At 41.5% G+C, this 22,983-nt stretch overlaps 1 protein-coding gene across 1 annotated transcript in view; it reads right to left on the bottom strand.

Moving 5' to 3' along the window:
* LOC117504256 (proton myo-inositol cotransporter-like) overlaps positions 1-22,983 on the bottom strand; it is an 84,253-nt gene that overhangs the window by 57,112 nt on the left and 4,158 nt on the right. Inside the window, exons 2-3 of the mRNA XM_034163678.1 lie at positions 10,271-10,430; positions 7,978-8,186 (exon numbers count right to left, since the gene is read on the bottom strand). Of these exons, the coding sequence (XP_034019569.1) occupies positions 7,978-8,186; positions 10,271-10,430 (369 nt within the window). The remainder of the gene's footprint in view (positions 1-7,977; positions 8,187-10,270; positions 10,431-22,983) is intronic.

Raw genomic sequence — 22,983 nt, 5'->3', positions numbered from 1 at the left:
CGACATCAATAAGCTTTTTGCATAACGATTCCATTATCGGTCCTTCAGAGTGGCCGTTGTTTTGGGGGGTGTTTGTCAGGAAAATGATCATTTCTCTACATTGATTACAGACCCTGCAGTGGTTCCGTAATCAACTTTTCTGCAGCGCGGCTTTGTGTTGAACCTTGAACCAATTGAAGCAGTGGTTCGCAGATTGAAGCAGTGCTTCGATCTATTGCTTCGTTTATTCATTTTTTCTTTCGCTTAATTTTCCCCCGCTAAAACCCTAAAGAGCATACGTCTGTGAGTATTATTTACCTTTTTTATGTTAAACCGACCTGTTATGGTCTTCGGAAATAGTCGATAGATGTATTTTATAACTTAAAAACGGGAGCGATGCTAGCGCGTTAGCATGTCTATGGCATTTTCATTGTTAACGTTAGCATTACGCAGTTGCAGCTGTCATCACGTTCGGGTGCATTTGTTTTCAAATTTTAACTTTTTTTATTTATTTTTGTTTATATATTAATAATCTAATGATTACTTATTATATACAATTTTAGAGAAAGAGACAAAAAGAACCTGAATAGAAACACAACAGAAAATATAAAACCAACTAACAATGAACATACTGTTGTATGGCTGGGGGGGCCTGGCTGCCTTTTTGTTTCTGTCTTTTGTTTTTCCTTCCAGGTGGCTTGCATTTGGGACTGAGTGGCTGTGTAGCTGAGTTTATCAGGACCTCACCCTGATCACCTGAGGCTGATCACCTGCGGCTCGTCAGGACTCACAGCTGTGGTGCATCTACATGGATTGGAACATGGTGGCATTTAAGACTGGAGTACACAGTGTGTATTTGCCAGAGACTCGACCTTGTGACCAGACGGGTGAGATCGTCGTCTCAAGAGCCATCTCATCATTAGTGGATGCAGAGAACGTCCAGGTTTGATGCAAGGTCTGTGAAAGAGGAGGGGGTGAGGTCTCACGCTCGTCAGCACACTTCCTGAGGTACGTTAGATTTTGTGACTAACATTTATACAGTCAGTAAATGTGGTGTCCCTCACACCTTGTTATATTGAGCTGTTATGTTAGTCCTTTTTAATCAGCTTCCACTGCAGTGAGTTTGTGAACAGGATGTTCCATGCCTGCAGGGTGGGAAGCTGATTAGTAATTAAGCCAGGAAGTGTTTGCTGTTTGTACACCTTTGAGTGTTCTCTCTGTGTGTTGAGTGTGGACTCACAAGATGATTTCTTCATTCACAGACTCGGTTTGTCGCGGCCACCTGGGGGGTGTCGGCGGGGTCCTTGGGTCCGAACTGGTTCTGGCTCCGGACCGTTAGCGCACCGTTTACCACCTCGCCAGACCGCGCACTTATTTGTTTGTATATTTATCACATCACTGTTATGTTTATTAAACTCTGTTATCCTTTGTACCGTGCTCTGCTTATTTTAGACTGGGTCCTTCAAACGCTGGTCGGTTCTCCGGGCTGCGTCCGACACATAACACATACATAAATAAATAAAAACAAACATACATACAGAAATAAATAAGTGTTTCCTGTGAACACCTAATGACTCTTACACCTCCATTTCATCCCTGTCTTATTTAAGTTTAATGACAGTTTGTTTCGGTCAAACCATATTTTCAGTTTGTTAATTTCTTCAGTGATTTCCTTCAGAACTATCTGCCAAGCTAGAAAACTGCTGCATCCTAGTAAGAGCAGAATACTACTGGAATGAATTTGAATAAGGAAAGTTGTTTTTTTTTCTCACCTAAATGGATGCTGCATTCACCGCAGTTTATTGTCTGGAATAGTCCCAGATTGCATTTCAGAGCTTCTAGAATTGAAGCATTTTCGTGCAGGTGGTGTTGGGGGTAATTTTGGGTTTCATCTTTTTTTTGTTTTTCACCACTTTCATCCCTGAATATGTCAATCGTGAGTCACTTTTGTGTGGATTAAAGTTACTAACTGGGACTCCTGTCTTGTTACGAGAAAGAAACGAGAATCATCCTCTGTTCTGTTCACACAGCTCCAAACGCTGCGCGGCTCCCTGCCGAGTCAAGTTAGAACGATAGAGTCCAGTCGGAATTAATAACTTCAAAGCGAAACACTGTTTTGTTTATTTTTATTTATGTCCAAAGATACAGTGACCAATTTCATATTTATTTACTTTAAGACTCAATGAAATACATAGAAAACCTGTAAAGTCTACTTTTAGTACAAAATTCACAAGCGGTATCGATAAGGGAATCGATAAGGAATTGGATCGATAAGCAGAATCGATAATGGCATCGATATCGATAAAATCTTATCAATATCCATCCCTACTGTAGCATGGCCCAAGCAGAGGGTCACCCCTTTGAGTCTGGTCTGCTTGAGGTTTCTTCCTCAGAGGGAGTTTTTCCTCACCACTGTTCCTCTTGGGGTTGGTAAGGTTAGACCTTACTTGTGTGAAGTGCCTTGAGGCAACCTTGTTGTGATTTGGCACTATATAAATAAATGAAAATGAAATTAAGTGAAATTGTCACGTGAAGACACTGAAATGGTTAAACTGTGATTCTGTTGTGTGAGCCAGTGAACCTTTCCACTGCAGCCCCTTAACCATTAACTAAACACAGCCATAGATTTCTTAATGTAAAACTGTAAAAGTCTTTAAAACAATCATCCAGATTTTAATTTTTAAGGAGTCATGTAATGAAAAACCAGTAATACTGTGATATAATACCGTCATTATCCAAAAAGTGAAAAATACATTGGTAGATCATACTGTCAATATTGATGGACAATGGACAAACATCGCTATGCACCCGACGCACACACATACACACAATGCACTTAACTCACTGCCAGAATGCCATCAAGAGGGTGTAGTGACAATGCCCTTCCAGAGTCACATGGATCACACCAAATTTCCACTCATAGAATTATGAATGCAGATTATTTTGTCATGACAAATACTGCACTAATTGTACAGAACCTTAACCTATAACCTTCTATCATGTCATAAATGGCATCATCACACCATCTTTAACCCACTATCATCCATCCCCTTTGTTGCTCAAGACGCTGCTGTACCTGTAAAGATGCTTGCACACAAAGCATCATGAGGTCCTCAACGTACTGTTGACCAAAAAGCTTACCGTAATACCGCAAAGAAAAGTGGAATGTCAGTGCAGACTGTCATGTTTTTCCAGACAAAAGGACAAACACTCAGTGCAACTGTGAAACGTAGTAAAAAAAAAAAAAAAAAAAAAAAACCAAAAACCTCAAACATCATTATAAGGACAAAAGCGTTTTGGTAACTTCGGTAACTCTACGTGCTCTGCAAGCTGCTTTCACCAACCCACATGCTAAGACTCAAGAGAGACATTTTTCATTGAACCAGCTAAATACATATAAAATACAGAAAAACAAATAATATTCGTAATACAAGTCTCTTTCACAAACAATAAAAATGAACATTTCCTTTGACATATATTCGCTTTTCCTTTAGGTCAGATTGCTTAATACTTGCTGTGGATCATTATTAGCAAATATCATGTAGCCACACACTAATTGGCAGTTTGATGCTGCTGGCGTCACTCAGGAGTCTGGACGTGGCTTTTGTTTTTTGTGAAGTTACATCTCCGTCTGGTCAGCGATGCTTCAAACAAGTGTTACGTACAAACCTACGAAGGATATCGACGTATTGGCTCCAGTGTGTCATGAAGAACGGCAACATAATGGTCGACAGAAGCGAACGGCAATATTGCCACAACACTGCTGCTCAGTCATAACGGACCTATAGTTGCCACTACACTTTTTCTTTGTCTTCACTCTCTCCTGCCATCCTCACTCATCGACCTCTCAGACTGAAAAGGCGGTAGGTAATCAGATGGTATTGACGTGGGGCTGGCAACATGTCATCATCCCATTTTTAAATGCTGAATTAACACAGAAGACTGAAGGTTCGTTCAACAAAAGCCTCTACTGGAAATCAATTTTAATTATGACAAAGATCTGAAATGCAGCCCAATTTGTGATGGATTTCAACTCCGTGTTGAAAAATACTCGTCCCATACCTGGACCTGCAAGAGCTACCATAACACTTGATTTACATTTACAGTACCAGGGACTTTCTGATGAAACTTTGTGGCTCTGAATCCATTTCTTTAAAACAGAGCCATAATTTTTAAGCATTTTCCCCCCGCATATTAAATCATATTGCACACTCCTCCTAATTATGCTATGTACTGGGGTTCTTTCTAAAATAATTTTACTTCTAACTATCTTTGTAACAACTGCAAAGCTGAATTTATTTTTCCAACAACTTCAATTAAAGCTGATATTTTCAGTGTGCGTAAGTGTGAGAAAAAGATTGAGAAGGTGATACACACAAGTCCGAGGTGAGAGAAAAGGGAAAGTGAGAAATGCTGTTTCTATGGCAACCAATATGTCAGGGATGGGGCATGACGCTCTCTCGCTTCTCCAGGTGAGACTGCACATGCACATGCAGACACCTTAAATGCACTTCGGCAAACATCTAAGGATGGACAGAAACACTGACCACGATTCAGAGAGACCAGGGGCCAATCACAGTGGAGCATTTCAAATTGTGTAACTCGACCTTTTGGAGAAAAACGTTAATTCCGATGTTTGAGAGCTGCAGTGTGCTTGTGCGTGAGAATCTTTGGCTGCTGCGTAACCGCAGACATAATGAGAACTTTAAAGGGCACCAAAGGCAAACTGACAGAATGCCTGCTTGTTCTTTAAAAAACACTTTTCATTGTACTTGCATTGCTTTATAACCTCTGTTACCTTTACTGTTTATCATAGCAATGTTTAGCTCATTACTGTGGGAAAAATCTATGTCAATCATGCTGTCCTGTTTACCATCATGGGCCTTACCTTGAGGATCTACTGTATGGTGCCCGACCAAAAACACAGTAGGCAAATCTGCTTGGGGCATGTACAAGTCCCTGTTAATATCTTCAGGTGAAGTTGTGGAAAGAAACAAAGGGGCTATCGTGACATGGCCTAAAGTGCATAACGTAAGTGCATTTGGCATATGCCATTTACAAAGGTCAACATCAAGGATTTAGATTTTCAAACCAATTTGGACCAAATCTGGCACACACAGAACAAGCGGATTCCTTGGCAAAATGAGCCAGAGGTCAAATATTTGAAGGTCAAGGTCACTGAAGTCAATCTGCTGTCACCCTTACTGCCTTAATGTACTATTTACCTAGCGAATTAAATACTCGAGTCACAGTCGCAATTTCTGCCATACTAATGAGGACCTATAAAAACACGCTGAACTCAAAGAAGACACAGAGACGCCTGGAATCCACATGCAGCAGTCGACGGTCTCGAACTGGGGCTCATTACTCAGATTTCTCACTGAATCTATCTGATACCACTGGATACCAGATAACAAGGGAACAGTGAGGCGAGCCTACCTGCTGTGTCGCTCCTCATATGCAGTCACAACTCTAACGATAAATTACAGCGACAGCAGGGAAAGACGCTGAGAATGGAACTTCTGAACACACACAGAGCCCCATTAGAGAGACACTCCACTGACTGTATGCGTTTGTGTTACTACATCAAGGATCCTCTTCACTTCAGGCCACATGGACCCTGAGGATCTATGGATGCGACTCTTTCTAGAGACAGGTTGTTCTCTATTGTCAAGGTTGATTACGTGGAGGAAAAATCCAATTTCCTCGCCTTTCCTCCTCTGCTTTCCTCATGTTGCCCTTCTTTTGGTCCTTTGCCCACTTTTCCTCTCCTCCCCATTAATCGACACTACTGCTATCCATTACTCTTGAGGTTTTGGTCGTCTGTCAAGCTTAGACAGACAATTAGCTGTGCCCAGTAAACGTTACGTCATTGAAAACAGGTGCACGGCTCATCGTCAATTCACACTTTTACAACTTAAAGATTCCCAAGAAAATGGGTGCTAATGTGCTGTGACTGGACTGTTGCTCAAAATGTTGCATAAAACAAAGTGTTTCAGATGGAAACAGGAAGGTTGCAAGCAGTCAAAAAAAGAGTACAAAATTAATCTTAGCAGGATTATTCAACTAATTCTCACAGAATTTAATGAATACAGCAATCTAAAGGAGACAGAAACAGATACACCAATTTTTTTAAACAAACATTGTAACAAAATACTTAAAAAAAAGGTTTTTGGCAAAACCAGGTGCAGAATTTTACTTATTTGAAGATATTTCAACTTTGTGTCCTAAATGGGGTCTCTATACGTCACCATCTGTTTTGAAACAAATGTTTTGTACAATTATGGTTAAGTTCTTTCAACTTCTCCCATTTGCTCAGGGTCACCACAGCCATTATGGATCTGTATGTTGATTTGGCACAGGTTTTATGCCAGATGCCCTTCCTGACACAACTCAAAATCACATGGAAAATACACGTGGTCTTGAACCTGGAACCTTCTGTTTTGGAAGGAAGCGCACTAGCAACTTGGTCACCGCGCAGCCCAAATCATAACATTTGATTGTAAGTGCTTTACTGATTGATATAAGCTTCACATTTTCTCTCTTGTCCTATTGGTTGCAGAAATCTCCTGTAAATATGTTTTCCAGACTATATTTTTGGATTAAATGGATCTTTTGACCAATGTGCTTCAAAACATAATCACCTGGAGACACTCATCCAAGGAATATTCCAATCACATTTGGTTAAAATCGGCTTAGTCATTTTTGAGCAGTGTCACATACGAGCAATTACAATACCCAAGAGGGCAGAAAGAAGGTTACTACCTTCTGTCACAAGGCTAAAGCTGACGAGGCTCAGCACCTGAACTCTGATCCCGCACAAGACTTCCAGAAATGCACAATACCACCTTGTGGCTCCTGAAGTGGTCGCATGCAACTTCAAAAGTTGGACCTTATCAGAAATACTGTTCAAATTTCAACACTTGTTGTCCATTTAAAGGAGATTACGCCATAACACTAAGCCTTACTCTAAAAAATCTAAGGGAAAATAATGATACGCAGCTGAGACATCTTCTCATGTTGCACATAGAGTACACTGGTGAAGAAGCGAATTATTGTTCTGGAAACTATCAGGTTTGACGGACAGAAACACCTGGACACAATTGCAGTACTCAACACAGTAGCTCTGGTTAGTAAAAACGTTTACTGATGGATTCAATGGGGACCGGTACACAGCAAGGCAGTCAAAGAGGAGCAAACAGATCCAAAACAACATGCGTAAGGCGTGGTCGGTACAAACAGGCAGGTGGTCGAAACAGAACGTGGTAGCAGGACTTGGAAACAGAACACAGAGCTGGAAACAAAGGCACAAGGCACAACGATCTGGCGGGGAACTAGTGCAACCAGTGGATCTTAAATACACCCAGGTGATGAGCTGCAGATTAGAAACAGGTGTGTGGAAAGATCCAGAACAGGGTGTGGCCCAAACAGAGTGTGACACCCACCACCAAGCACCAAGAGAGACAGACAAGAGAGATAGGGACAGACAAAGCCCAAGCAGGAAAAACCCAGCAAGAGAAATCACTCATAACAAAACACAGAAACCTAAAGTAAGACAAAACAAAACTAGGACCTAAACTAAACATAGCAAAACAAAAACACATGATAAAACAGAAACACAAAACCCTGCAAAATGTCTTGATTCATTTACATTGTCAAAACTGTTGCACTTATCTCTCATATTAGTTAAATGCCTTGGAGTGTTCCATGGCTTTTCTTTAAACAGCAATCCTGTGTAAAGCCTTAAAGAGTAATTAAATACTTTTCGTTCTTTTTTTACATGACCACGTCACTTTCACAAAAATGCAACTCAACTTTAAAATCAGATCCACCTCACAGCAGTAGAACCACCCCTCCTACTTCAATCTCTCAACTGTTTCTGCCAGTGTAGAAAACCAATTTTCCCACACTTGTCCAAAGGCTCTGGCAAAGCTTCACAACTTGAGCCACTGGGGATGAGACAAAGATAAGATGTATGATCTCTGCTTTTGTACTCACCTCCACTGCTGTCCTTCTCCTCCTCCTCGATGCTGTTCTTGATGCTATCATACTCCTCGTCAATGTTCTGGTTGCCTCGGATCTGGCTGAGCACACGGCGGGCCTTCTGGGTGAGACCATGCTGGATTAACCAACGAGGGCTCTCCGGCAGGAACAAGAATCCCATGAACTGCAACAGTGCTGGAAGCACTGACAGACCCAACATGTACCTGCAGAGGGATGGACCACATACGGTCATATAGAAATACAGTAAAACGCACCTAAACCGTCATTGCATAAACTGGATATTCACACTCACCGTATGGTGTTCCATGTAATAAATGCCAGATAAACTTTTGTTAAAATTCTGTATAACAGATTTTTGCTCACAAACGTCCTTTCCAATCGTAATGCATTTTCATTAAAAAGCTCTCGCGTGTACCGTACAGAGCAGTCTGGTCCTGCCCAGAAAAGGTATGAAATGTAGTTCAGCACTGACACTCGCTGATTTCGGGAAAGTGGGCACCGTATTTCCTTGTTTAAAACACCGGCATTTTTTTTTCAAACCATGCTCAGACCTGGCACCTAAACGAAACAGGTCTTTATTCAAGGCCAGTGATTATTAACAAAATTCTGTTTGCTGCCTGCGCTGTAATATGGTGCTAAGATTCACACATATCCCTGGGTGTGACGAACCAAACTACTTTAGATCACAGGCCTCTGCGGGGCTGCGAACCAGCGCACCTGCTAAATGATGGAGACCGCAAAGGGCTGTGATTTGTCACTTTTACGTTTTCACTCCTTCCTCTCCCCTCATATTTTAAGTTTGTAGTGTTAAAAGTTTGTTGTGTGCAGTTTGATTGTCTCCTCAGTTGTTTTTTAGGTTTTTTTGTTTGTTTTTGTACTTTATTTGATTACCTCTTTTTATTATGTGTTTGTTATTCTTGCGAGTTTTCTCTTTTGTTACACTTTTTACACCTTTGGTTTCCATGGTTGTTTTTATTTTGTGTACGTGGAGTTGTATTTTGGTTCTGTGGGTATTGACATCTTTTCTTATTTTAATATGTCGTTTCCTTTCCTTACCTTTCACACCTTTTGGGTTTTTCACCACCTTCCCATCTGTTTGTGACCTTTCACTTCTGCCCACACCTGTTGTTTATTTGCTCATCAGTTGGTTTTGTATTTAAGCTCTCACCTGATCCATTTTAGTTGCTTGTAGATTCACTTTGGTTCCTGCTCTCCTGTTCGTGAGTATTTTGTAATTACCAGTAGCTTCCTGTTATCTATGTTTATCCAGTCGTGTAGTGTTTTTCCTCCAGTACATTCTGTGTTTAAAACTCAGTTCTCTCTGCCCCGTTTGTGTCACTTTTTGGACTCTTTAGCACTTTGGGAGTCATGTGGATCATAAATCACTTTGGCATTTTGCACGTCCCTTCTGTGTTTGGCTGCCTGTATTTTTGGGGGGCTTAAGTTTGACTGTGTTTGAACACACACACAACAGCAGGTCCCGATTCACGGTCAGGCATTTAATCAAGGACATATCTAAGCCTAGTTGGTGCTGGGGATTCCCCGTAGATTGTTCATCACCTCCTGGCTGTAACTAATCCATTACATACATATAACGGATTTTTTCCAATTTATACACATAGCGGATTTCGATTATGACAAATTTCACTGGTACACCTGAATCCATGATATTCAAGTTTTACTGTATGTAGAAAAGTCTGTCACATTATCTATCTCATCATAGGACTTTCAAAAAATAGATTTTGGGATAGCTACAACTGAACACTGTGGAGTTTTGGGGTATCTAACACTAAATAGGAGTAGGCCTAAAACGGAGATTTGTCAAAAAAAAAAAAAATACCATAAAAAGAAGTGTACTGTATCCTTTAAACATGCAGTAATCCTGCACAGTAAATCTTAAGGGATGATCCATGCCTGTGTTGGCATCTGGAATGAGAAGGTGAGCTGATTGACTTTCTCTGGCATTTCATGTGATAAGAATCTTCTTATCACATGAAATAAAAAAAAATCAAAAAATCAAATTTCCCTACATTAAAATGTCCAAAATTGTGCCCTTTAAACTGACAGAGGAATCAAATCACTACAACATGATGAAATTAAATAATTGTGTTACTTTGTATTGCATCTCTTTGTTAAATAAACTGTGTATTTACCTTCACACAACAGCTTAGATGGAAGTCGCATCGCCGCATATTAAATGAGCTTTTCAATGTTCTGTATCATAATAATTACTTTTCTTATCGATATGATAACATCTCATAATGTAGCATGGGTGTGTGTGTCTGACCTCCACCCATCATGCTTTCGGTAGCTGAAAGCGCCATCGATAAGGCTGGCACTGAACTGCCCACCCGTGATGAAAAGCATGTTGACGGTCACCAGCTGCCCCCTGAGGTGCGGCGGAGAGGCTTCAGCGATGTACATGGGCACTGTCATAGAGGCGATACCTGCAGAGACGGAGAGTGACAGAGGAGGTATTTAACAGGTCTTAGACTGGGCCTTGAAAGGATTATTAACTTGCTATGATGCACTGTAACCAGTAAACAAATTTAATTTGTTTTGTTCAGGAAAAGTGGTAATACAAGGTTGATTTAGGCAAAACAGCTCCCACCCATTTTGTGGCACCTGCTCATTCGTAAGTAATTTATTGATTCACCTGTTTGTTGTGACAGGGAGCCATCATAATGTCACAGACAAACTAAATGGATTATTTTACAAATGATCACTGTTACAGCCAACCAGCTTTTTTAGAAAAGTCAGGGGGTGGACACATGAACATTTCGAAATCACTGAAGACGTCTTGGGCTTCATTTATATCAATCATTAAGAAATACAAACGGTGTGGTACTGTATTGTATATCTGTCTGGAGTAGGCAGTTCTCAAAAAGTAGACTATAATTCATAGGACAGACATTTTGGCTACTACCACTCAGGGTGGTATGGCTTTTTGGTCACCTATCAGAGACTTGAAAAAGATATAAGAGCCATCCCAGGGTGGCAGCTATAGTCTGATAGGGTCAATGAGGGATTACACAAGTTTCAAAATTTAAAAAACCTCCAATCAGATTACAAACTCTACCATAATATTTGTCTGATCATAAGGATTCCGAAAAGGAATAATTTGGACTATCTGTGACAGAATGTTATGGGGTAAAAATGGTGACGAAGGTCAAATTCGGTTAATAAACTGAATAGTTTTGACTGTATTGAACACCAAACAATATCAACGTCCACTGGATTTTAAGACGTATGTTTACCCCTTAATGTGATAATTAAGCACAACAGATGGTGGAAACCATAATAACTAGTTTGTTTGTTGTCATTCAACCACATAGAATGAAAAAGCCCAATATTTATATCTCTAATATCAGGAATGGGTTCTGTCTAAAAGTAAAACTGCCAAAATGAATTATTTGGGGGATGTGGCCGTTAACTCAACTTTGCACATTAAAATTTTAAAATGTTAAAACATTACAAACAGTGGGTTTGCATCATTATTACTGATTTCCATTTTTAAGGAATTTTTAATAGAACCTTTGACCCTGACATCATCACGAAGGTTTGGAGTGAACTCGAGCCACAGTAACACTCGTCGTACCTGTCGGTAATGGGTTTTGCACTGCTTTGATACAGAAACCATCCCTTAATAGCCCACAACACAAGTGGAGTAGTACACATAATCACAACAACACACGTACACATTCACATGTACAATTCTTCCACACAGAACAAACACTGTGTGGATTCAAGGTGTCATGTGACCGCAGCTTTCCACAGCTGGCTCCTGATAAGCTCTATTAATAGTCTGCCACTCCTCTGGATACCCCCTCCCGTCCTTCCAGCTGCCACCGCCCTGCCCTCAGTGGCCGCCATGACTACGTGGCTACCTGTTGCTATGGCAACCACTTGCTGGGAAATCAAGTGCACTCAATGAACAGTCGCCACCACACTGTCGTAGATCCGGAAAGACAAATCAATAACAAAGAGAGACGAGGATTCCTCCCCCCACCTTCTTTTCAGAACACATGTAAAGCTTTTACTTCCTTCCACCAGTGCATTATGGGAAAAACAAACAGGAGCGGCTTCCAGTGACCACAGGGGGACAAGGGGCGGCCTTGGGGTGTACCAAACATATCGTTCCTATCTCTTACACTATCATTCAAGTTGATTTCTAAACCACAAACGTACCTCGTGAGATTTCATACTGACATATTTATCTTAGTCATATAACAAAGGATAATCTACTAATGGGGGAAACGTGAACTTCAGATCAATGCCAGACTCTAATCAAATGATTGCTGGCATGAAGCCAGTCTGTCTGGCCAGTTTCATGGAAATCCATTCATACGCTTTGGAGATCCTGCTGAGAGACGCTACCCAAGAGTTGGACTAAAATCTATCCCTTTTCCACACTGCCAATGCCAACCAACTCAAGCCACAGTGTTGAGCTCAATCAGAGGATTCTAAAGGCGTCAAGCTCATAGGTACAGTCCGCTTAACATTCACATTCAGTGCCATTTCACTGGTTATTGAAAGCAGCGTTATCCCAGTTTGGTAAAAGAAACGGCTCAACCTGAATAGGATGTCCAACCAGCAGCCACAACAGGATGATAATGTAAAGAACTCTTCAAAACACAGTTTTAATCATAATAACTGTGCAATAAGGCTGCCTTGGTCCAATCCATGCTGTTAAGTAGGATTATGTAAAAACTACTGAACTGATTTTCTTGAAACTTGGTGGAAGGATGGGGAATGGGCCAAGGAGGAATTCATGATATTTTGGAGCACATCCAATTCAGGAAGGATTTTTCCCCCACGTTCTTTAATGTTACAAGATAGGGAATTGGTCAACACTCTCATGAAGGTCTCAAAAGATAATGTACAGATTTTTTTTTTAATATTAACCATATGTAGAGTGCTAATATCTCAGAACAGGTGCAATTTGGTGTGGCTCCAGATAACAATACAGATTTTGTGGGTCAAAATATGTATTTACGAGGTCTGTCCAAAAAGTATCGGACCTTTTTATTTTTTGCAAAAACCATATGGATTTGAATCACGTGTGATTGCATCAGCCAAGCTTGAACCTTCATGCGCATGCGTGAGTTTTTTCACGCCTGTCGGTTGCATCATTCGCCTGTGAGCAGGCTTTGTGTGAGCAGCGGTCCACCCCCTCATCGGTTTTTTATTGCGAATAAATGTCTGAACGATTTGGAGCTTTGCTGCATCAATTTTTTTCCAGAAACTGTGAGAGACCTCCAGGTGGACACCGTTCGGAAAATTAATATGGCTTTCAAGGACGATTTTATGGGGATTACACAGATTAAGGAGTGATCCAGACGGTTTAAAGACCGCCCACAACTGCTGAGAGCCCTCCGCCTCCGAGCGCCGATCGACAGGAAGGCTTTGTTGATCCGGGACGTCGTCTGACTTTCACAAAAAGGCAGAAGGAGTGGACATCAGCACTTTTTCGGCACATTCCACTGTTACAGGAGTTTTTTTCATGGAAAGAAAAGCGGAGGGACGCGCCACGGAGCCGTTCATTACGCGGCACAAAACCACCTCTGTGTTGGTCTCACAGGACGGCTTTCAGGTGGATTTCAGACGACTGTCGGTTGCTTTTCAGTCGTGTGATTATCGGAGAAATTGAGCATGAGGCATGAGCTGGACATGCCCCAACATGTCCTGTGGCGTTGCTTTGCGCCATGCGGCTCCACCGCGACACGCGGAACTCCGCTCCTCTTTCCATGACAAAAACTCCTGTAACAGTGGAATGTGCCGTTCATTTCTAAACTGGACGCTGTCTTGATCCGGTATGTCGTCTGACTAGCACAGGAATTGTGAAAAGACGTGGGCATCAGCACTTTTCGGCACACTGAGACACATGCGGAGGAGTTCCGCGCGTCACGGTGGAGCCGCATGGCGCAAAGCAACGCCGTGATGAAGCCTCACAGGACATGTTGGGGCATGTCCAGCTCATGCTCAATTTCTCGGATAATCACATGACTGAAAAGCAACCGACAGCCGTCTGAAATCCACCTGAAAGCCGAGACCAACACAGAGGTGGTTTTGTGCTGCGTAATGAATGGCTCCGTGGCGCGTCCCTCCGCTTTTCTTTCCATGAAAAAAAACCTGTAACAGTGGAATGTGCCGAAAAAGTGCTGATGTCCACGCCTTCTGCCTTTTTGTGAAAGTCAGACGATGTCCCTGATCAACAAAGCCTTCACGTTGGAAATGATCTGGTTGTTTCAGCGGGGTTTGAGTCTGTCGATCGGAGCGCGGCGCGCTCTCAGCAGTTGTGGGCAGTCTTTAAACCGTCTGGATCACTCCTTAATCTGTGTAATCCCCATAAAATTGTCCCTGAAAGCCATATTAATTTTCCGAACGGTGTCCACCTGGAGGTCTCTCACAGTTTCTGGAAAAAAACTGATGCAGGAAAGCTCCAAATCATTCAGACATTTATTCGCAATAAAAAAACGACGAGAGGGGTGGACCACTGCTCACACAAAGCCTGCTCACAGGCGAATGATGCAACCAACAGGCGTGAAAAAACTCACGCATGCGCACGAAGGTTCAAGCTTGGCTGATGCAATCACACGTGATTCAAATCCATATGGTTTTTGCAAAAAATAAAAAGGTCCGATACTTTTTGGACAGACCTCGTATACAGGATTATCTTTGTTTGGATCCAAATAGAGAAATGGATCCAGGATTTTGTCAACTTATTTCAAAAATGTTTTACAAGAGAATGGGGACATGTTAGAGCAAGTCAAGTGTTGGCAGAGGAATGCACTCACCCTGCTCAGCGTGCCGCTCTCGTTGGAGCGACATCTCTGCTATTTTGGTATTGTGGGATAGCTTGCCGGACTACTTTTGCCTGACCCAGCGCTGAATTTTCTGACATGAGAAGATGCTGCTGGATGAGTGTGAGTACTGACTTACGATCATTTAGCATAAAAAATACACAAGATATACACGTTCTTGTGCCAAAAAACGCTTTTTTTTGTTTGTTTGTTTGTTTTTTACCCATGAACTAATACAGAATATAAAAAAACTGTATAGCTGTTTGGCCAAAACAAGAATGTCCACTTTTAGCTTGCCATAAGATAAGCTAGTGGCGCTCGTGAGAGTATGGAATGCACCCCCTGAGTGCTGTTCTAGTTAAGTGTTTTGGAGGTAGCTTTGGGTTTATTTGAGTGCACTCTTCCTTTCTTTTAGACTTTAGTAGTATCTGAGGTCCTCTTTGATCCCCCCACCCCATGGTCTTGTCTACCCTTGTGAGACTGTTGTCCCACCACCACCCCTTCAGTCCACCTTTAGTACATCATGATCTGCAGTATTTTCAGACTTGACATTCTCACGTGTCCCAGCTGGTTTCCCCTCAACCAAAAATGTTTCAAATATTAACCAGGGCCCGCAGCTGTACGAGGTCTATTAGAAAAGTATCCGACCTTATTATTTTTTTAAAAAACCATATGGATTTGAATCACGTGTGATTACATCAGCCAAGCTTGAACCCTCGTGGGCATGCGAGAGTTTTTTCACGCCTGTCGGTGACGTCATTCGCCTGTGAGCACGCCTTGTGGGAGGAGTGGTCCAGCCCCCTCGTCGGAATTCCTTCGTCGGAGAAGTTGCTGAGAGACTGGCGCTGTGCTTCATCAACATTTTTTCCAAAACTGTGAGGCAAATCCGAGTGGACACCATTCGACAAATTAAGCTGGTTTTCGGTGAAAATTTTAACGGCTGATGAGAGATTTTGGATTGTTTCTATCGCTGTAAGGACTTCCCACAGAGCGGGACGTCGCGCAGCGCTCCGAGGCGACGTCGTCATCCTGTTTCAAGCTGAAAACCTCCAAATTTAAGCCTCTGTTGACCCAGGACGTCGTGAGAGAACAGAGAACTTTCAGAAGAGGTCGGAATCAGCAGTTTATCCAGACATTCCACTGTTAAAGGAGATTTTTTTTAATGAAAGACATGCGGACGGATTGGCACGTCGGCTCGTAGCCGGCGCGGCGCGCCCGCCACAGGAAGAACACCTCCGTTGGAAGCCTTAAGGACAAGTTGGAACATGCCCTGCTGTTAAACAATTTCTCAGATACTCACTCAACTGAAAGCCACCAAAAGCCGCCTGGATTTTACAAATGGTTATCAACACGGAGGTGTTTTTCCTGTGGCGGGCGCGCCGCGCTGGCTGCGAGCCGACGCACCAATCCGTCCGCACGTCTTTCATTACAAAAATCTCCTTTAACAGTGGAATGTCCGGATAAACTGCTGATTCCGACCTCTTCTGAAAGTTCTCTGTTCTCTCACGACGTCCTGGGTCAACAGAGGCTTAAATTTGGAGGTTTTCAGCTTGAAACAGGATGACGACGTCGCCTCGGAGCGCTGCGCGACGTCCCGCTCTGTGGGAAGTCCTTACAGCGATAGAAACAATCCAAAATCTCTCATCAGCCGTTAAAATTTTCACCGAAAACCAGCTTAATTTGTTGAATGGTGTCCACTCGGATGTGCCTCACAGTTTTAGAAAAAATTTTGATGAAGCACAGCGCCAGTCTCCCAGCAACTTCTCAGACAAAGGAATTCCGATGAGGGGGCTGGACCACTCCTCCCACAAGGCGTGCTCACAGGTGAATGACGTCACTGACAGGGGTGGAAAAACTCAAGCATGCGCACGAAGGTTCAAGCTTGGCTGACGTAAAAACATATGAATCAAATCCATATAGTTTTTTAAAAAAATAAAACGGTCGGTTTCTTTTCTAATAGACCTCGTAAATACAAAGTAGTGTCATATTTTTGATGTCTGAAATGTATAGAAACCTTAACGCACTAAACAACACTGGACAAAGTAAGGACTGACATGAAAATGAAGTAACAGCAGAGCAGATTATATGTGCATATGTTCCGTATATTTTGGGACTCTCAACTAGTCCCGTGTGACTTGAACCATACTGGAACTGTGCAAGAGAAAACAAGCAAATTTGCAAACATTCTATGCATTTTTACAAAAACTACACCTGAACCCAGAGAGAGAGAGAAAAACAAGCTCACTATAGAATCAGCATTTACCAAAAATGGCTTAATTTAAGTTTTGCAAACATTTTATAGTGTATTTGCACTCTACCCACTATCTGCTGTTGTAACATCTGAGTGTTTAACTGTGAGCATTACGCAGACTCCATGCTGATCTCAAAAATAACAAAATCTACTTTTTTCTGTATTCTGAGTATGTAAGGCACACACAGATTTCAGCTCTTAGCACAACACACTCCTGAAGATCTGTATCTGCTGTCGTGGATCAGTGTGTGTGTGTGTGTGTGTGTGTGTGTGTGTATTTGCCTCACACAGACAGAACTCTTTAGTTATGCTGCTTTAATCTTTCTTAGCTAAACTGTACGCATCACCAGCTTGACTCGTTCTGCCACAGAGGGCCCATATGCCGACTTCTCAAGTACGCATTGGTGTTGATGTACAGTATGTTCTGAGTAATGAATAATTTCCATTTCACATATTGCTCCATGAGGGGAGCAGAAATAAATATTAGAGCCAAGTTAAACTAAAACCATTACAGGCAAATAAAATGGTCCATTTCATTTTATTGTCAGTCTGGAAATGAACACTATATTTCAGACTGGGAGCTTTTTGGACAACTTTTCATGGTCAATGTCACCTTTGATTTCTGTTGGATGGCAAGCTTGTCTGTTTAAAAGTACGGCAGCCCATAAAGAGGCCACAACACTTCTAAATTAAGTCACAAAATAAATAAAACACCTATAATAAATTCAAGAATAGGGAGGTACATAAAAAAGGGTCTGGCAAAGTGAGAAACCTCTTGCAAACACAGAACACAAACTGATAATGTGTTTATTTGACAGCATATCCGCCACAAATTCACACAACACACAAAAAGTAGACTTTTTGCAAAGCTCCACAACACAATGGAAGTACACACACACACACATACACACAAAATGTATACTCAGAGGACTTACACTGTCTGATGGATGCATGCCTCAAAAAGGCAATAATAAAATGTGAAATTATAGCTGGCTTATGTGCAAAATCATCAGTAAAATAAGTAATCTTACTCGGCTGTCACCATTTATGGGCTGCAGCCCAAAAGTATGATAGAGTACTGTGACACACTGAACAGTCCATCACTTCAAATTCTCTGGACAGAAACCTAGATTTGTGTTACTCGTGTGTCCGCGCTGTGAAGCTTTGCAATGCATCTGTGTGAATTTGCAGCCGACAGGTTATTAAATGAAATGGTTACATGCACCAAGCTTATATTTGTTTGTGCATTGTGTTTATTTTCTCAGTTTGCAGGATTTTTATTTTTTAAATGGGGCCCACCCAAATTTTTAGTCACAATTTTGATTGACACATGAGACTAATATGAAGTATTTTCATGTAGGTCAGATAAACTTACTAAATCCCATGGCTTTTTTTAAATTAGTACTTCTGATTACTTTTTAGGTCATGTTAAACTTTATTACAAAATTTAAAATCAAACATTTTTTTAACATTTATTTTTCCTGACGTCATGATCCTCTTGCAGTACCATTACAGCTCACAAGAGGGCCACTGCCCGAACTTTGGGAATTACATATTTTTAGATGCTGTTGGAAGTTTTGTTTGAATCATTAATGTTTAAAAAATAACTTAGGATTGCTTATTAAATACACAAAACGCAGAGTTTTCATTATGTTAAGCTTCCAATTTAATTACCTCTGCCAAGGAGGTAATGTTTTCACCAGCTTTTGTCTGTTTGTCTCAAAATAATGAACAGATTTCAGTTCAAATTTGGTGAGCAGATAAATGATGTTTCAGGAACTAAGTGATTCAGTTTTGAATATGATCGGTAATATATTCTGGACTTGTAAGGCAGAAGAATGTTTGGCACATAGCAATATTTAACTCAAAAGGTTGTGAGAGCATGTTGCTGAAATTTGGTGAGCAGATGGATAATGTCCTTGAAAATCATGGATTTTATTTTAAATTTCAAGCGGTTGAATATGAATGAGCTCGAACATGTTTTGGATCCAGAATCCAGTGTGTGGCGTTGGCAGAGGTATACACTCTCTGAGTGCCTTCTAGTTAAAATCTATGGCTGCACATTTAAGGATCCCCACTTTAAGTTTGTCTCAGTGGTAACTATTTCAGTCAGTTTTCCCGTGCTGTGATGAAACCCTTGTAAACGTGTGTGCTCTCCATTCAGCACCACGGACAGCTCCAGGCCCTGATGTGTTCTGGTGTGAAGGAAACCTGGAGATGCTCAGCACAAAGATCAGCACTGACTCACTCTCCAGAGAAAGAGGAACATACAGTACTTCACTCAGTCCTCCATCACTGTGATGTCGTGAAGAGACAGGCAGAACATCTTTAAGTAGCTGGGCGTGATGGAAGGAAGCTAATTACAGGCTAATAGAGGACACTTGAAAATGTGGAGGGAGGGAAAAAAGGCTTGTGGCTGATTTTCACGAGTCAGTGGTGATTGCATTCACTGATGGAAGTAGCAGGAATCCTTTCACATTTAAATTGTAACAGTGTTGCAGAGGGATTTTGGCAATGCAGGTTTAATTGTCTGCAGGCTTGTGTTGATATGTTTTATTTCATTATGACTCCAGCACTTTATCATCTACACCAACTTTATTTTGTATATTGTCTGTGTATGCCGACACGGTGGAGCTGAAATTAATTTGATTGAAGTGTAGCCTAGCTGTTACCTTTTAATTGGAGTATTCATACCCCTTGGTATTTCACACATTTTAATTTGTTTCTGGCATTTCAAATACAAAAAGTAAATCAGCCTTCTCAGTGTAAAATTTCTAAATTATCTTCCTTAGGGCCCTGTCCCACTCGCGTTTAGGAAAATTTGCGTATGGACTGCGCACAAAATTGGCCCATATTCGCCAAACATCTGCAATATCCGTGTAACATGCCTGTATGAGTCAGCCGGCATCCGAACACGCCCGTGATCAACCACAGAGGCACGCATGTCCGCAGTCAGGATTTTTGAGCTGTTCAAAAATTTGGATGCGGATAATATCCGCCTCACATACTCCATATCTACTCAATTCATACACAATACATACTCACTCTATGCGCTGTATATCTGCCGTTAACCGCTGATATCCGCAACTGCTGGGGATTTGCAGCTTGGCAGCGGACTGGGACAGTGTGTAAAACAGATATATTGTGTGCCCATCATGTCCACATCACAAACTAAAATATGTTGTAGCGAATGCATAGAAATTGGCCACGAATAAAGCGTTTTTATTACATCTGCTTTGCAGCCGATTTGCGGACAATCTGTGAATGCATAACAAACATGTCACGTAAACCCAATTTACTATATGTGGCAGAAAGCGACATACCTGCCAGTCAGTGCCGGTCCAGCTGTGTAGATCCACAAAGACGTAGCTGCTGCAATCCAGGACTTTTATTTAACACCAACAAAAGGAAGAGTTGCTGTTTACCCACAACTCACTCAAAAAAAAAAAAAAAAAAACACAGTCTCACACCCCGAGCAGCTTCCCCCCTCCCGCTCCCCAAACTCATGAACAGTTAACCCTCGCATGACAACACTCTGTGATCAACTTGTCCAAGTTCAGCACTTGTTCCAGAGGCTGTATTGTTGGTGTGAATAGTGATGCCGAAAGGAGCGAGTGCGCTTCTTTTATGACCGCAATGCAGATGCCATGCACGCGCAACATGCGCACGATGCATTCATAATACACCCGTAATACTGCCGTGATAATCTCAATGTGTCAGATTAGTTTCCTCACTACATGCGTTATATAACTATGATTGTTCATCATATATTCGCTATATATTATTAATATATCCGTAATTCATACTGGGACATTTGTCATTTTTGGCCATTTTTGTTGCGGACGACAATGAACGCACACAATTTGTATACACAATTCATGCGCAATTAATCCTCTCCCCAGTGGGACAGGGCCCTTAGACTCAAACTGAAAGTAAATCTCTACAACTTGATATAAATTAATTAAAAATGTAAAAGCCAAGATGATGGGTTGCATAAGTAATCAGCCCCTTTGGTATAATAACTGCAAATAATCAGTTTAATTGCCAGTTTTCTTCAGACAAGTCAGGGGATGGATACAGTTATATTTCCAAGTCACTGAATACATCTTAAATTTTATTTACATCAGTTATGAAGAAATACAAACAGTATGGCACTCTATGGTAAATCTGTGTGGAGTAGACAGTTAAAAACTGAGTGGCTGTGCAAGAAGGATAAGAGTGAGGAAAGCCACCAAGACACCCAGACAACCCAGAAGGCTTCTCTGGCTGTGATTGGAGAAATTGTGCACAGTACCCCCTACTTGTATCCCCAGTTATACAGCATCATGATGAAGTGGTATAGGCAAGGATTTTCTTTCACCAAAACATGAAATCTAGGCTTGCATCTCAAATGTACCTTCTGGCACATTGTAGCTGAACTTTCAAGTCTTCTTTTTTAATAAAACTCTCCTCTTAACATTAACGTTTTTGAAATATGATTTTCCCCATTACAACAATGATATGCTACATGTCTGCAGTAGGCTACACATTAAAGTACACTACGCTTCCATCTACTTATAACAACAATGAGACTTAATTATATAAACCAACCACTCAATTAGCAGACCTCCAGGTAATAATTAGATCTTCCCACAGTGTAATTAAGGAAAAGATTTTAATACAGGCCCTTCATCCCCATTTGCAAGGACAAAACAACTGCTCAAGTGCTCGACACTTGCAGAGAAATCCTGATTATGCAGACGCTGTGCAGATGGCTTTGTGGGTTTCCGTGCAGTCAAGAAGAGAAACCACTGCTGGGGTTGTCTCTGGGTTTTCAGGGAAATATAAGATGATTCTCAGGAAAAGTGCACTTAATTGCAAAAATAACCCATAGAACATCAGATATCTGTATTATCTAAATTAAGTATTTTTTTCCTCAATAATGCACTTTAAGACAACCTGCTAAATGGTAAGTTGTAAGAATGTGTCCGTTTGTCTGTTCAAACTTGCAAAGTAATGTATCCCAACAACCTGTGCATTCAGAAAAAGGTCAGCTCAGCAGCAACGGCACGACCAAAAACACCACAGGTTATGAAAAATGAGGCAAACCTTGGTGGTTTGACATACAGCACCAATGACCTGTTTGGCATGTTCGCTTCAGAAATGCAAAGCAAACGGCCGGCAATCATATAAATATTACAACCCCAATTCCAATGAAGTTGTGACATTGTGTAAATGTACACTCAGTTGGAATAATTACATAAGCAGGTTAACAATGTATGTACACTCTGCTTGCCTGCACATATCATCAGCAATCACCTATGGCCACTGCGGGTAAAGAATTATAAGAAGTCCTCTACAGATCCTACTAAGCCCATTGGCACCAGTGCATATCCCTGGATTCCTGAGCGTTAAGCATGTAAGACTCTACAACTCCCCCTGGACTTTTGCAACAAAGTCCAGTACCCATTACTGTTGGATGGACTGGGACAATGCAGATGAAGTGGCTTGTCTAAAGACACAGATGGGTAGCATCAAACCCAGGTCTACATATTGGTAGTCCACCTCCTTATCCCACTGAGCTATATGAGCTGCACTGGAGGTAAAGGGGTGAAAAAGCAGCAGGGGGAGTAAAATAATATTACAAGACATCTCTCTCTTTCTCTGACAGATTGCTCAAAATACACAACAAAAAGAAACAAACAAAATAAGAATAAGTATTCAAGGGGGAAAAAAAAACCCTCACCCTGCTTCAGGCTTCACCTCGGGGAGCTTTGTTGGCTCTTCACTGTGCACTCAGGTTGGAGTTAATTTGTTAAGTGCCAGAAATCCTTTCACTTGCATCTGCTTCCATGACACTGGAGTGCTCAACGCCGAGCACACTCATGTTTAAAATGAAGGACAGGTGCCTCTCTGAGTGACTACAAAACGCCAATGAGTAATGAACACAGTGACCCCAATCCTTTT

This window comes from Thalassophryne amazonica, chromosome 22 (assembly GCF_902500255.1).
Source record: "Thalassophryne amazonica chromosome 22, fThaAma1.1, whole genome shotgun sequence".
NCBI classification, from domain to species: Eukaryota; Metazoa; Chordata; class Actinopteri; order Batrachoidiformes; family Batrachoididae; genus Thalassophryne; species Thalassophryne amazonica.
Note: the sequence above shows the minus strand (reverse complement) of the source record. Positions and strands in the feature narration are given on the sequence as shown.